Here is a 15,732-nt window from a genome sequence, read left to right as displayed (position 1 = left end):
TCACAAAACTGCTATATTGGAACCGTGCTATCTTTAATGGATCGTTCATAAAACATGAACTAGCGGAGCATGTGAGGGTCCGCGCCATCATATTCGCAACGCTACAAATGCGCATGAACAGTAAAAACCAACACATACATAATATCAAATGAAAGAGGATTGCATTGCCTTTCAAATGACATCAATCCCACAAAACAGTATTTAAAAGAAGATGAGTAATGGCCTGCCGAAAAGTACTTAAACTGCCACATTCAGTGGGACCGTGGCCTTAAGTACTAGGTCAGGTTAATAAAGCTAAGATAAATATTTACACAAGCGTAGTGTGATATAATGTGTTCATTTTTTATATTATTAAAATCAATAAACAATAAAGACGAAAAGAAAATTAATTGAACCGAGTTCACTTTATGCCTAGAGCCACTAAATGAGCTGCGCTTAGAGTATCGGCACTCCATCCCCCGACATTGTTGTGGGGCCGCCATTTCGGATCTTGCGCAGAGTAGACGCAACTGCCGATCGTCATGTTTCAAAAGAACGACTTCCTCAGCATTTGATTCAGTGTTAGCAAGCTCACGTAATATCGCTTTGCTCTGTCGCGGACTGCTTAAACATTTGTGGAGGACGAAAAAGCGTTTCATGATAGTTCAGGTAAAGCTTAAGATAACTGGCAACCATAATTTTAAGCCACAATATGGCCAAGTGTCGTTACTCTGAAGCGTAGCTTATTTAATGACACTATTCCTGCCCATGTTCAAGGAGCTTGTAATACCCGAAGGGGCCATGACGTAAGCCCCGTGGGTTCCACAAGCCACTACCTTTTGACGCCTCCCTCTTCCTCATTGTACCCGCTAGTGCCACTAAATTAGCTACGCTTCAGAGTAACGGCACTTGGCCATATTGTGGCTTAAAATCATGGTTGTCAGTCATCTGAAGCTTTATCTGAAATCACAGGAAACGAAATCCCGTCCTCCACACATGTTTAAACCGTTCGTGACAAAGCAAAGCAATATTACATGAGCTTCCTAACACCGAATCTAATGCTGAGGAAGTCCCATTTTTGAATAATGACGACCAAAATGGCGGTGCCCACAACAATGTCGAGAACGGAGTGCCGATATTCTAAGCCCAGCTCATTTAGTGGCTCTAGTTCCCGCAAACTTCATTTCCTCTAACTGAAGCTAAAACTAAATATAAATATTACACCATTATTATAGCTTACTGAGTTATAACCAACTACTCATAATGAGATGAGGAAGCGGACGACTAGGAGAAACGCGGGTTTTTTGTGCGACCCTTCTAGCCGTTTCAGAAGAGAGCACGATCGAGCTTGCGCTGCTTTAAAAAACATAAATAAACGATTTAAACAAAAGAGGCGGCATGTTGTGTTCTTTGTGATTGTGCGTCTAATTTATATACAGGTATATATATTTGAAGATTGACGACGGACGTCGATCGTCTCGGAGTAATGTAACGTAATAACATTATATACATAAGAAACATAATGAAGTACTGAACGACTAAATTTTTCAATTCTTGGATTGTAATATAACGGTAGTCTATTGTACTTACTGTTGATGAAGAGCAATATGAGATGACGAGGTAATGATTAGATGATGAGGCTCTATAAGGACGGCGACATTAGTGGGTGTCGAACCACAACGTACAGAGTCAGACTTGTTTCAAATATCGTGTACCCAAAGACTTTTCTTCTCCCCGCAACAGAATATGATAGAATCAATACGAATGCTGCTTTACAACTGTACGTGGAACTCAAAACTGTACTGGGCTAAAGTGAGGCTCATTCGTTAATATGGAGCACGGATTTCCGGCAGCATCCCCTGAAGGACTGCTTGAAACAAATGGCCTCGTTGAGGTAAATTGTCCCAGTTCTAAAAGATTCTTGAAGCCTACTGAAACCGCAAAAAGTATAAAAAAATGAAAAGAAAAAAAGGAGCCTGGTGTGTAAGGTCTAAGTCACCACTGTAGCTTCTACTACCAAATAATAGGGCAGTTACAAACTACGCAAAGAGAGTTTTGTGATTTCGTTAGATTTACATTCAAAGGCATTGATATCCAACGTATTCAAAGGGATGACACCTTCTGGTCAACCCACATGGGGCATTTTTAGTCAAGTTCTGCTTGGAAGGCTGGACTTCCGCTGAAATTCCTCACGTAGACGAGTTGTCCGATCGAATAAACTGCCATTACTCCTTATCTGGGAATCTCTCGATCTTCGTTCGTAGGCCATATTGTCATGAGATCGAGGGGTGTGGCTCTTCGTCCACCGAACATTGCTTCGCGGGTGCTTTCCCCGTGGAAGATGAGACCGTCGCGTGCTGGCGGAGCAACCTGGTGACTTTTCATTGGCCTGCTTTGTCCGTAAGCTTCAAGAGCGCTTTCTTCGTTTCGCACACCATCTGTTCTGCTTGCCCGTTAGATGCAGGATGGTATGGTGCAATAATGTGGTGCCTAATGCCGTTTTTATTTTTTTTTTTTATTTTGTTTACTTCATTCGAAACAAGATTCGGCGCGTTATCAGAGAAAATTGTTTTCGGTCGGGCCAAAGTAGCGAAAAGAGAGCGTAAGGCATCATTGACGCGTTTGGACGTCATGGCATGCATCGTTTAAACTTCCAGCCACTTAGAGTACGCATCGACCATGACCCCGCAGGTGCGAATACGTTTCGCCATCCACCGACTGAATAGTGGATCGTTTTCATTTACTGTTCATGATGGCGCTAGACTCGAGGAAGACTGAGTCTTTCCGCAAAGTTAGCCCAGGTGCCAACACTTTTGTCGAAAGTGGTACGTGTTCGAAACGTCGACAACGTCGGTAGGGACGTGCTGTGGTTGACACTGGGCGCTTACTATTCGCTGGGAAGAAACTTGCTTGTTCGTCTGCCACGAGTCGTCCGATATCAGGTCATCACAACAACTCCATCTACAGACAAAACAGGCCTTCATAGTCCGCATGTTCATAGTTAGCAATTACGTGAACTTATAAATTCCCGAACGCCCATAACTTGCCGTCGCTAAGCGCCGCTCATTCATAGCTTCTTCATTGTAAATAGATGTCTTCCTATTTATTCTGATGCTTTTCATCATAATCCTCCTAAGCTGTACACACAACATTATATCTGTTGGCACTTCTGAAAATAGTGTAACGGTGTTTGTTTTCTGATAACTATAATGTAACAACCTTTACAACATCTTCCGGATTTCGTGAAACACAATATTTCGTGACGTCACTTTTCAGCCGTCATTAGAATGGTGAGGTAAGTACTGTAATTCGCGAAGCAGTTTACTAGACGTCCACTTCCGCTGGTGTCTTGGAAGATTGAGTCTACTGAGCATGCATTCCACCAGAAGAATTTTTCAGTGACAGAATAGTGACGTGTAAATCAACAATTGATTCCTTCTTGGTAAGATTTATTGCGAAAGCCCGTGTCAACCGCCGAACCGCATGTCCCTATATCAGAGAAGAGCTATTACTCGGCCTAACATTGTCGCCTACATGAGTTTGCTGGGCCACGTTAATGATCCAGCTGAGCACAGCTGGCAGCGGAGCGAGCAAGGCCACGAGGGCAACGTGATGGTGCTCGAGCCATCCCACCGTGAACCAATATTTCGGCCACCCCAAGGGTGTGTATCGCCATCTATTGGTCCCACGGCAGCCATCTTGTTCAAGATGGCTGCCGTGGGAGCTCCGCTGTAAAAACTGGAATCCTTTCTCGAAATAAATAGCGCGAAGGTCAAGAACAAATTGACGGTACAAGCGCTAACTCACAACTGTTGTTTTAATAATCACACAGAAGACGAGAAAGAGGTAGCGTTTCTCTCTCGTCTTTCTTTTCGGTATGAAAAAATTCCCAAAACGAAATTGTCTTGATGGAAGAGGAAGTTACGTTGAGGGAACTGAGAAATAACAATAAAGGAAGAGGGCGTTACGTAAAAAAAACTGAAAATTAGCAGAAAGAAAGGAAGAAGTTATCCACAGTGAACCAAACAAACCACCTTAAGTAGGAAAGTTGACGTAGTTAAGTTCTTTTTCAGTTAATGCCACTGATGGTGCACTGACACACGAGTTCTCCTTTTCTTTTATGGCCATTGCCTCGTATATTTCCCTTGATGTCTTCTCACGGTACCTTCGAAGGATCCTTGTCTCTGTAAGTTTCGGCTTGCAGTGACAGTTTCTTACGTGCACTGCGAGATGCCCCGATGGTGTTGATTTGAGTGACGCAGCGTGTTCACGTATCCTGGTGTTCACACACCGGCCAGACTGACCAACATATACTCTGCCACAGGTGAAAGGTATTTCATATATAACCTCGCTTTGGCAAGGTATATATGTTTGCTTGTGCCTCTGGCCGCATTCTTTGCGGCGGTCTTGTGGGGAATTTATCACAGGGCAAAGCTTCTTTAGTTTGTCTGGTGCTGAAAAGACGACAGGGATGTCATACCTGGCAGCCACCTTTTTCATGTTTTGTGATACCCGGTGAATGTAGGGTATTACAGCCGGGCGTTGTCCTTTGTTCTTGGCTTTTTCTTTCTGTCTGTGGATGTTGATAATTTTTTCTACTATATCGTACAAGGTGGTACTTGGATAACCAGAGGTCTTGAGTCGGTTTATCTGTGTCTCAAAGCTCTGTCTTGCCGTGTGGTCACATGACTTTTTTAGGGCTGCGCTAAGAGAATTTTTGATTATAGCCATTTTAATGAGTTTTGAATGAGAGGACTCATATTGGAGTAATTGTAATAACCTTCGCGCTATTTATTTCGAAATATGCATATCCAACTAGCCCACCTTAATATTTTAGTATGGAATCCTTTCACTTTTCTCGTCATAAATTTTATTCCAGAGGCAGAAGAAAAGAAAGGGCCAGGTTAAGGGGAACAGCCTGGTAAAGAAGGTTGTTTTCCCTTTTATCCCAGCGCGCATGTCTCAGCGTACCCCCTTCTCTCTCCCCCCCCCCCCCTACCAAACTGTTTTTTTCCCGCCTAATTCTGTTCCAGCTCCCGGAGGGAACGGAATTTATTACCTCATTTCTGCCAGCGCCTGCCCGCCCACGTTTATAGGAAATCAAAACGCGTTCACCTTCAAATGCAGCCCCACCGTGCATGCCGTTTTCGTGCTTTTTAGGGGCGAAGCTCCTTAGGGTCTAGCCTTGTCCATCCGGCGTCCGTGCTCACATCGATCTTGCTGGTGCTCGTAATCGTGCTCGTGAGCTCACGTGCTCACGTGCTCACGACCACGAGCACGTGAGCGCGTGCTCCGTGCAGGGCAAAAAAATAATTAAAAAAATGTTTGCGCAGTCGACAGGATTCAAACCTGTGCGGTGAGACCCGAATAGATTTCTAGTGCATCGCCTTAACCACTCGGCCACGACTGCGGGACGAGTAGGGGGCTCTGGGATGACTCAAGAGCTGGGGATGTCATGAATGAAACGTTGCATGTAGCCGCTCAACGTCTATACAGGAGAGCGCGCTGCGGACAAGTGCGTATATCATCGCGTTAAACTTTGCAAGCATTGGATTAACGTTTATAGACGAGAGGGCGCTGCGGTCAAATGCTCAAATTCGTATATAACCACGTTCCATACAACACATTGTCTTTCTGACATGGATGAAAACGAACGAAAAACTCGGCATGCTGCGGCTCAGCGTCTACGAAGACAAGCACCACCAGAGCTTCGCCCCAATCAACATCATTCACCACGTGGAGATGCGGTAAATTTTTTGACGGCTTATAACGTTCTTTCTATGTATCCTACAATTATAAAGTTAATGTCAAATTAAAGAGCTGTCTTTCAATGATACTTCAATGTCTCAATATTACAGTTATTACCGGTAGTTAGTTAATTATTCAGCTTTTAAAAGACCACAGTCTCTAATATAGAAACCATTATTGATCGAGTTATAACGTTCCATCGACCGCGATATTTTACGTGAACGTTCGGTTGGATATAATGAAATAAAAAGTAGGCGATGAATTGTACAGATAATGTATATTTTAAAATAAAAATATAAAGTTTAAAATGCTATTATCTTATGGTGCTCTCAAAACAGGAATCACGTCAACACATCGAAATTACAAGACATTAAATTATGAAGCATCCTTCGATATTACATTTTTCAAAACTTCCGTATTAATATATTACACGTTAATAATGCTATTAGTCGTGAAACTTTTCCCATTCAGGTACTGCAAATTGCAGTTTCTTCATATAAAATACAGATGGCGACACGTGTTCAGGAGTAGTTTGATGTGCATCTTCCGTCGTGTGTTGCTTGGAGCGCCACGTGAAAGATAGAAAAAGCGCCAGATATCAGGGTGTCGCCTGGTTGCCCGCAGTTACCCGCAGTGAGCGAGTCAGAGATCTCAGAACTAGTGCCACTAAATAAGCTACGCTTCAAAGTAACGACACTTGGCCATATTGTGTCGTAAAATCATGGTTGCCAGTTATCTGAAGCTTTATCTGAAATCACAGGAAGTGCTTTTCCGCCCTCCACAAATATTTAAACCGTCCGCGACAGAGCAAAGCAATAATACATGACCTTCCTATCACCGAATCTAATGCTGAGGAAGTCGCAGTTTTGAATCATGAGGCTCGGTCGTTGCGTCTCTTCTGCATACGAGCCAAAATGGCGGCGCCCACAACAATGTCGGGGAACGGAGTGCCGATACTCTAAGCGCAGCTTATTTAGTGGCTCTAGTCAGAACAACAAGCGCGAGGCTCCGGGTGCACCACAGCTGCTTTTGAGCGCGTTCTACTATGCTTCCGTACACATGCCTAACGTGATCCAAATGAGACGGGCGCCATGAAAGGGATTCCGCCACATATTCGAAGAGATTTGAATGTTTTTCATCACTTGAAAAAATTATTTCCGCAATCAAACTACACTTGTCGGAATGGCTCGACTTTATTTTGTTTTAAAAACCGCTTCGCTGGCTCTTAAGTGGCAATGATATTAAAGGGCCGGTGCAATGATATCCAGTAGGAATGTCTTTCACTTTAAACGAGCTTACTGGCACTAGTATGACTCAAGGATACCAACACGCAACGCCACTGGCCAAAAAATTCCTTTGTTGCGGTGTAATTTCAAGGACAAAACCGAGCGTTTCATTTAATCTCTCCTTCGCGAAACTTGATGACGTAGCTGGGCGGGAGCGGTACCGAAATGTGACGATATTTAAATGCGGCTCATAAATTGGATCCGAGCATTGCGTAGGCACTGTATTTGGGCTCGTTATGATCGATAGCTCGAGAAGCATTCGGGTAGTGGCCCGTGTCCAATCGCTGCGATGACGACAATAGCAGAGCCGTAATAATGTCTGGAACTCAGCGCGTGGATATGATCAACATTGGCGGCATATAATCGGCACCAGATCACGTGGCCGCTTGGTCTCGCTGCAAGTTGAGGTGGTGAACGCTGATCGTTTTTCGGCAAATTGGTACTTTAGACTTGTAAAAAAAACGATCTCCAAACTCCGGTTTAGAAACATGCTTTTCGTGCAAGGCTCGTCAAATTATGAGGCGCTGGAGAAATGCAGCCTTCTGCGTTAAGTCCATATTTCGAACTCTTTTTGTTCGCCTTCCGCCCATTGAAAAGCATGCGGGAAGGGCCTTAGAACTCACCTGGTATCGCTGCGCCGCAGCGTTCTTCCGCAACATAAAGTTCGTCTGCTTTCCTCTCCGTCACCATGGCAACGAACGCCGACTGCATGGAAGCACGCGCGGTACCGCCGCGTGAAGCTAGCAACAGCTGACGCCATTTTACGAACGCCGTCTGCTAGCCAAAGCCGAACGCGGTGTGTCAGATCAATCGCCTCCGGCGGTGCGCCACTAGCAAAGACGACGAAGCTGAGACACGCCGACGGCGATCGAGCAAGCAACAACACCGCGGGACGACTGAAACGGCGGCATTTATTCGGATCAAAGGCCGCCTTCGCCGGTGAGGTGCTAGCAAAGACGACGAAGCTGAGGCACGCCGACGGCGAATGGGCGAGCAACAGCACCACGGGACGACTGCACCTGCGGCATTTATTCGGATCAAAGGCGCGAAATAAGCAAGAACAATTTTTATTTGAATCATAACACCCGATATCCAAGTTGGGGACCACATACCCTTGCTGGGTCTTTCCTGTGAACTTTTTACAGAGACACGGGGTGCCGCATTCAAAACACAGCTCCGTTTGCAAAATATGGGGGCCCTGAAAAGGACCGTTTCGACCGCTACCACAAATGGCGCCATGAAGACGGCACTAGCTGAACGCCATGGCACAGCGATGCTCGCCTCTGGAGGAATAAAGCGCCGAGGGGGAACTGCGCGCTTCTTTGCATTTATTATTTTTATTTCATCCGCCATTTTTTACCTCGTGACACAATTCTAACAAACTCATTGGTTGATCGGTGGGACCACACCATCGCGTGACAAAACAAACGCCAAACGTATGTCCACAGACGGCATCGTCACAGAGAAGGGAGCAGTCGAACCCAACAACAAAATGAAGTAACAAAGTGAATAAAAAGACAAAAAAAAAATAAGGGAGCCGTTGGAGTTTGGGACGGCGTCTTTGATGAGAGGAGCTGCTCTGGCCAGAGCGGCCAGAGCAGCCGTGCGGCTCTGGCTGCTCGAAATATTCCTTTTTTATTTTGTTTTCTACTCTACAGGGTGCCACGACCCTTATTTGAAGCTGATTTGTTAAATTAATAACAAACAACGCGTTGGAACGGAGGAGGTAGAGAATCGTGGCGTCAAAATTTGACGTGGTAGAAAATAAAATAAAATAACGAATGCACAATACATACCGTATGCCAAGACAGTTATACTCCGCACTTGGCGAGGCCTTATGACGGCGCCGACGACCGTTAGGCTATTTATTTTGTTTCTTTAGATTTTTTATTGTGACGACTACTCCACTGTGCCTCGGAGTCTCCAGCGGAGATCCGGCAGTTTTTAATAATTATTATTATTGTCGTTTGAAGGGCGCTTTTCGTTCCTAACGCCATAAAAATATGGGGCGGGATTACTTTGCACCACGTATAAAAAAAATAAAAAAAAAGTTTAAGTTTAGTACATGGTCGGATTGGTTTGTGGATACAATTAGTCCAATTAAATTGGTCCAATAATTGATAAGTACGATTATTTAGCTTCATTATTAGCATCTTTTGCGTGCATGCCTGAAATACAGCACCCAACGAGAAGACACGAGAACAACGCTGCAACTGCTGGACAAAACTTCCTTTCTGCATATGTGCTATACTCTCAGTTTTCACGTGATTACACACTTGATTAACATTATTGTTTTTCTTTCCACTACGATTCAGCTCGTGCTCTTTTGTATGCTACATGCATGGAGACCAAGTTAACCGAGAAACATTCTTTTTTGCAGATTGTAAAAAAAAGAAAAAAAAGAGAAAAACTATGCGACTTGCCACGAGTGCCACAATCAATACAAAATATTCTTAACTTCACATGTGGCCGCTTGCGTGAGCAAACAATGTTGTTTGCCAAGAAGTGCCGATTGTATGAAATCACTTGGGAAAAACTCGTTCTAAGCACGCGACCGTTGGCACGCAGTGAATACTCATCAGCGGCGCCGAGATTATTGGCAGGTATCAGCAGGTGGAGTTTTTCTATCAACCCAGAGCTAGAATGTTTCCTTCTTTCTGTTGTAAGCAATCAGGAGACAACTTACACAAAACTTGAGGGTAATACAGTACTATGGACATTCAAACATTACGGCCTGAGCAGTATACGTGTGCAAGCTTTAGCTTTAGATGCACCCTTAACTTTCGATACGCTCAACGCTAGTGTAAAATGTAGCGCTGTTTCAGTCTTAATCAGCGTACCATGTGCGTGTTTACACTCTATTTAGATGACGTCAAACTCTACCAGTTTGCACCTTTTTCATTATTGCAAACCACTATTTGCGCGTATATGTCACCAAATTAAGACTGGTACATTGCTTGAACTGTGTGCCCCCCCCCCCCCCCCCCCCCCCCAAGGGCTATCTATAGACCCAAAATCTTTGCCTGGCCAGTCATTGCAATTATCACTGAACTCGTATTAAAAACAATTCTCAAATATTGCTGCGAGTTAATTTCTAACCTTGACATTTTTTTCTATTATCACTGCCGCACCAATCCTTTTTTGGGTTTACAAAACTCATCATCCAAACCTGAGTGTCATTTTTTGTGTTTTCCAGACTCGTGGTTTTCGTCAAAATAAATACCCAGCTACCTAAATGAGACACCTGACCGCCCAAAAAATAGTTCATTTGTTTTTATTTTTGAGGTTTTTAATTCCTTAAGCTAGAATTTTGGAAACCCAACTCTATCACGTCATCACGTTTTCTTGGAAAACCACAAAGAACCAAACGCGCGCACGACAAAAAGCCCGGCCCGCCATATAAATTGATCATATTAAAGTATGTGTGATTGGCCTTCGGAATCCCCGCGGCGTGCTAACGGAGCACAGGCAATTTTAAATTTTTCAACCCGTCGGTTGTTTTGTTGTGCATGTGTGTCGCCATTTGGCTAAGGACGATTTTCGCGTTTTGTTCTGACCACATTGGCTGGAGACGTGAGCTCGGAGCGTAGGCAACTGGCCCCCTTGCACGAGAACTGGCGCAGCCGCGCGCGCTCCAAAGAAAGCTCGTGCAGAGAAAAACAAGCGAAAAACCAGGGCCGGTTTTCTCGAAGCGTGGGTAAACCCATTTTGGTAAACCACGGTGCCTAGGAAGGAAAAAGTACCTAGGTACTGTAATAAACGGTTGGATATAGAACAACAATAATTATTTTTGATTGTGCAGTAAGATGCGCCATCTATCGGTGAAACAAGGCATGCAGTCATTTTGTTTATCCTCTTTTTCCGCTGGTTGTTATCGATCTAGTATGGTATTTTAAGTCAAAATATAGAAATATCGTACTTGAAGACCAATTTAGTTGCTTCAGATGGTACGAAGAAATTTTAGCTACTATGCTAGAGTTTGCCGACGAATATTTAAAAATGTAAGAAACATTTCCTTCAATATGTTTCGCCATAAACAACGTATAACTTTCCCGTGCGCCCTCCAGTCTGGCAACGCCGATGCTGTAGTCTCGTTTTTGTTCCTTGCGACGCACGTTTCTACGATTGCTGCTGATCTCAACTGTTTGCCCTCTCTTCCGTTTGCCGAACCGATCCACCGGTGACGAGGAGCTAGGCTTCTCCTCTCCTTTTAATTTCTGGCCACCGGGGATACGCAGAAACCTCGATGCTGCCGGCATACTGTTGGCGCACCGCGAACAAAAAACCAGTACAATGTCCCAGCTGTTCAAACGGAACGAAGAGTTTATCGAGGATAACCCCCTTTCTTCGCAAAGTAATCGCTGCTCACGAGTTGGCGTGCATAGTGTAACAAATTAAACGTGTTAGTATAAATATATACCAACACTCGTTCCCAAAACATGTTTTTACTCACCATAAAAACACTTGCGAGTCTTATGTACCGTCATGTCTTGGATCTGGGACTGCTGCAGATGCTGCCGTCGGTTAGTTTAGTAGTCCCTTTGAACTACCGCTTTGCTTGACGTGCTAATAGGTTGATGGTGCGTCATTAATATAACAGCCGGATCGAAATGAATGTTCAGCAGCACCAAGAACTGTTAGCCCTCATTAAAGGGGCGATGCAACCATTTTTGAACTTTGCGCAAACACCGCTTAGAACAGATCCCTGACGTTAACGACCTATGAAACACGCGTTCGTTTTTCACTTCACGCAATAGAAGTCCCAGAAAAAATTTAAAGAAAAACGAGCAGCGTTCACCGCCTCAACTCGCAGCCAGAACAAGCGGCCACGCGATCTGGAGCCTATTATATATGCCGCCAATGTTGATCATAGCCACGCGCTGGGGTTGGCAAAGCACAGGACACGCGCTGAGTTCCAGACATTGTTATGGCTCGGCTATTGTCGTCGTTGCAGCGATTGGACGCGAGCGACTACCCGAATGCATCTCGAGCTAGTAATTATCACGAGCCCAAATCGAGTGCCCACGCAGGACTCGGGTCCAATCTATGAACCGCATTGAAATATCGTCAATTGGGTGTTCTGCGATCCCCACGTTATGTCATCAAATTTTGCAAAGGAGAGATTGAACGGAAATAATTGCCTTTCTCCTTGAAATTTCACCGCAACAAAGGAGTTTCTTGGCCAGTGGCGTTGCGTGCAAGTATCCTTGAGTTCCACTAGTGCCAGTAAGTTCGTGTATAGTGAAAAACATTCCAACTGAATATCGTTGCACAGCTCCTTTAAGCGACGTCGCGGCCATTTTGCTTGTATTTACTGCTCCTCCCTTGGCGTCCCTGCTCTCCCAGTCACGTGACCTAGAATTCCCTGTTCTAGGGACAATAGTTAACTTTAACCCACGGTTCGCGTTCTAGAAAACTGGCCCCGGGATGTCAAATTCAGGATATAGAAAGATACCCCGCTGTATTGAAGCGCCACCACACACGATTTCTCGCTTTAACGTACAGGCCTGAAAGGCTATCCCATCGCCATCTGTTGGTTCAGAACCATACTAACCAAGGGTGGGGTTGCAACTTAAGCCCTGGGGGATTGCAGTACCCATGTTCGTTGGTTTTTGTAACCCAACCCGGAACCGGGTCTTTAGAACAATAAAGTGAAATGAGGTGAAGTGGAACTTGAGTGAACTGACCTTGCGCGTTTTCTTTTGAAGTGCGTTAGGAGTGCTGTCTTTGGTTTGGACGGTCGTGGTTTGGAGTGGACTGGACTGGTGGGATCTCGTGAGACAGCGGAGCAGCGGCGCGGTTCACGCCGTGCTGCTTCGCCCTGTCCCGCTGGTTTCTTGCCCTTTCCCTCTTACGCGTAGGAGAGAGTCTTTCCGCACGCTTCCAACGACGTGCCGCTGTTGACGCAAACATTTCTTACGATGGCCCCGAGGTGTGGCCACAGGGTTACGTTTCCCCAGTGTGCGCAACGTACGCGAAAACGTAAAACCGAGGCGCAGCGGCAACGCCTTTTTCCTGTAACCAACGACGCCCGAGTGAACACACTGGTCTTTTGTAGAAAACCTATGCAAACCGTCTAAAAATATATATTACAATGGCTGCGATGTTTGAAATTATATCCTTCGCTGAGTTGGAACCTGTGCGCTAAATGCTTAAACAGTTCGCCCGGAATTAGCGTAGTTACAGCAGCGACTTCTGCATTTATTTCTATCTAGTCTATTAAAGTGAAGCTTAATATTAAAACTAGATATGCACATTAACCATACATCGTTAAAAAAGCAAGCAAGACTGTCGTGATTCTGTTCATTTTGCCTTTATTTGATTCTTTCAACTGCACTCAGTACCTTTCCCTACGAGACTGTTATGAATATAGAAAGTCGCCAGTTGAAGAACCTCACGCTGTTAGGATGTTCAAACATAGGCATTTTTTTACTTATCACCTTTATGTTTCATTTTGGCAACGAAGCTGCGGCCCCCTTCATGCATGAACGTAGTCAAAAACTCTCCGTTTCTCTTTGCATATTTTTCAATGCCCATCGCCGCCACCAATGACGCTTATATTAATGGGACAAGAATGCTTAAAGATCACGAATTGCTAAAACGTCAATCGACTTGTTTTGTTTTAATTAATTTACGTTCTCCGTATATGTGGGTCTAAAAAACAAAAACAAAAAACACTACCTTTGAGATGCTCTGTTTAGCGACATTTGGTACTAATGTCCGACAGCTATTCCACCGGAATAATACAGTGGCTCGATCCCGCTCAAGCGTTTGGGATGCATTCAGATAATATTTTAAAGGTTAAAAGCTGTCTAAACAGTGGAGAGGACCTTGCGTATAAGCCATATGGATGTCTCTGGGCGATGAACGGCGTTTCGCTAAAAGATTTTACATGGCAAAGACGTCAGCTGACATTAGGATGCTTCCAGGAGACTTGTTTTCAAAAGCCTGTGTATAGGTACTGTTGGCTGCTAAAAGGCGGATAGATTTAAGATGCCAACTTATGAATTATGGGGGAAACCAGCTTCTGTTGCTGAACTATCACGATGAATACTGTAAGTTGTCGAATTCGATCGTGGTTTGTCTTCCTCGATGAGATCGAACTGTGTCAGTTGAAGCCGCGTGTCACTTCCGCCCACGCTTGTGAAGGTTCCACTGGACATGAACTGAACTTGCCCACCTCCGATGCGTTTCAGCAGCGGATCTTGAATCTTTGAAATGTGATAAAACCACATATTGGAACCATTTACGGGTCTTGTGTAGGCTACGGCGAAGTTGCCCCTTGCTCTGATTTCGGCAGTCCATGGTATTTCCTGTCAATATGGAGAACAACGTTTACATCAACAAGAGCGAAAATTAGATTTTGTAAAAGACCCCACCTATTTTTACAAAATATATTTATTTTTATTGTAAGTCAGAGTACAGCACACGTCACGAGCCTAAGGACAATCAAGAGGATACGAAATGGAAGGTCACGGCTCTTTTTTTTTATCGTTCTTCCATCCAAAACAACCGCCGTGACCTTGTGCTTTCAGTATGCGTATATCTGTATGTATTATAGAATTTGACTACGCTCTGACTTAGAGTACAACGAATTATAAATTCCCCATATTTAATTACTATTAACACATAATGTGTTTAGAATCTGCGTTTTATGGGAAACACGTTATGCTCGAGCGTGAGGAAAAAGCGTTACATGCAAGTCAAGACCACATAAAGTATACACAACCAATAGCAGACATATACACTCCGTGCGACGCGACTGGCACGCCGCCGCGCGGCCGGTACCGAAGGTAGGCAGTGAGAACCCCAGAGAAAACGAAACCGAAACCACGCCGCGTACGTTGGTACGCATTGAAGTCGGAGTGGTGCGGTTGCGCTGGGTTCACAGCATGGAGTGCTTGCTGCCTGTGCTGCGTCATTAAGTGCTTCAATAGTTATGCGTCGTATCTCGTGGAGACAATGTTTCACAGTTTTTCACCTCGCCGATGTTTTGTGGAAACGCGACAACGATGAAGCCGTGCCGTACGACGCGAGGAATTTGGTCTCCCGATCATGTCTGCCACTGTGTCGGCACGGCTGACATATTCTAGCTACACTGCCGCATTGCGCTTTGCGTTTGTTTTCGTACCAGTAACGCCTACATCTGTTAGCGCCGATGGGACGAACTGAAACGCCATCCCACACTCGCGGGTATGCAGTGCCGATTTCGTTGAAGGAATGCCCTCCAAAGAAGTTTCGTCCCCACCGTCCGTGTCGATGATATTTCCGGACAAGTATGGCACGCAATCTGTACTTCATGAAGAAAGATTCGAACGGTAAAAAAAGTGACAAATATAAGTCTAAAGAAAACAACAATGAAACTCGGAATCACTGGAGAATCGACGTTTGAGTATGGAAGTTTATGTGGTGTGCTTTCTTTCTTGATCAGCCTCCTTTTGGATGTGGAAACACTGACACCCCGAGTTCTGTAGACAACAATTTGTTTTTTTTCTCGGCTTTAGAGCCACCCATTGCAAAGTGGTTCGAACTGGAATTACCGTCCACTGGTCCCTTCCTACCTGTAAAGTGTGCACCTCCCACGATGAGTGGTATTATCTGACAGCCTTTGACGGTCAAAGCCAGTTCCCATTTAGTTACGCCGCCCAAACTAAATTTCCACCTGGTTTCGCTATACCAACTCTTTCTGTTATAATAAGTGTTGTGCCAAGTGACGGTC

General features: G+C 44.7%; 1 protein-coding gene across 1 annotated transcript in view; it reads right to left on the bottom strand.

Annotated features, from left to right (window-relative positions):
• Positions 1 to 13,310: 13,310 nt before the first annotated feature.
• LOC8033227 overlaps positions 13,311 to 15,732 on the bottom strand; it is a 36,480-nt gene continuing 34,058 nt past the window's right edge. Inside the window, exon 5 of the mRNA XM_029993703.4 lies at positions 13,311 to 14,326. Coding sequence (XP_029849563.3) covers positions 14,015 to 14,326 — 312 coding nt within the window. The 3' untranslated portion in view covers positions 13,311 to 14,014. The remainder of the gene's footprint in view (positions 14,327 to 15,732) is intronic.

This window comes from Ixodes scapularis, unplaced genomic scaffold, assembly GCF_016920785.2.
Source record: "Ixodes scapularis isolate PalLabHiFi unplaced genomic scaffold, ASM1692078v2 ptg001158l_1___fragment_3__unscaffolded, whole genome shotgun sequence".
Lineage (NCBI taxonomy): Eukaryota > Metazoa > Arthropoda > Arachnida > Ixodida > Ixodidae > Ixodes > Ixodes scapularis.
Note: the sequence above shows the minus strand (reverse complement) of the source record. Positions and strands in the feature narration are given on the sequence as shown.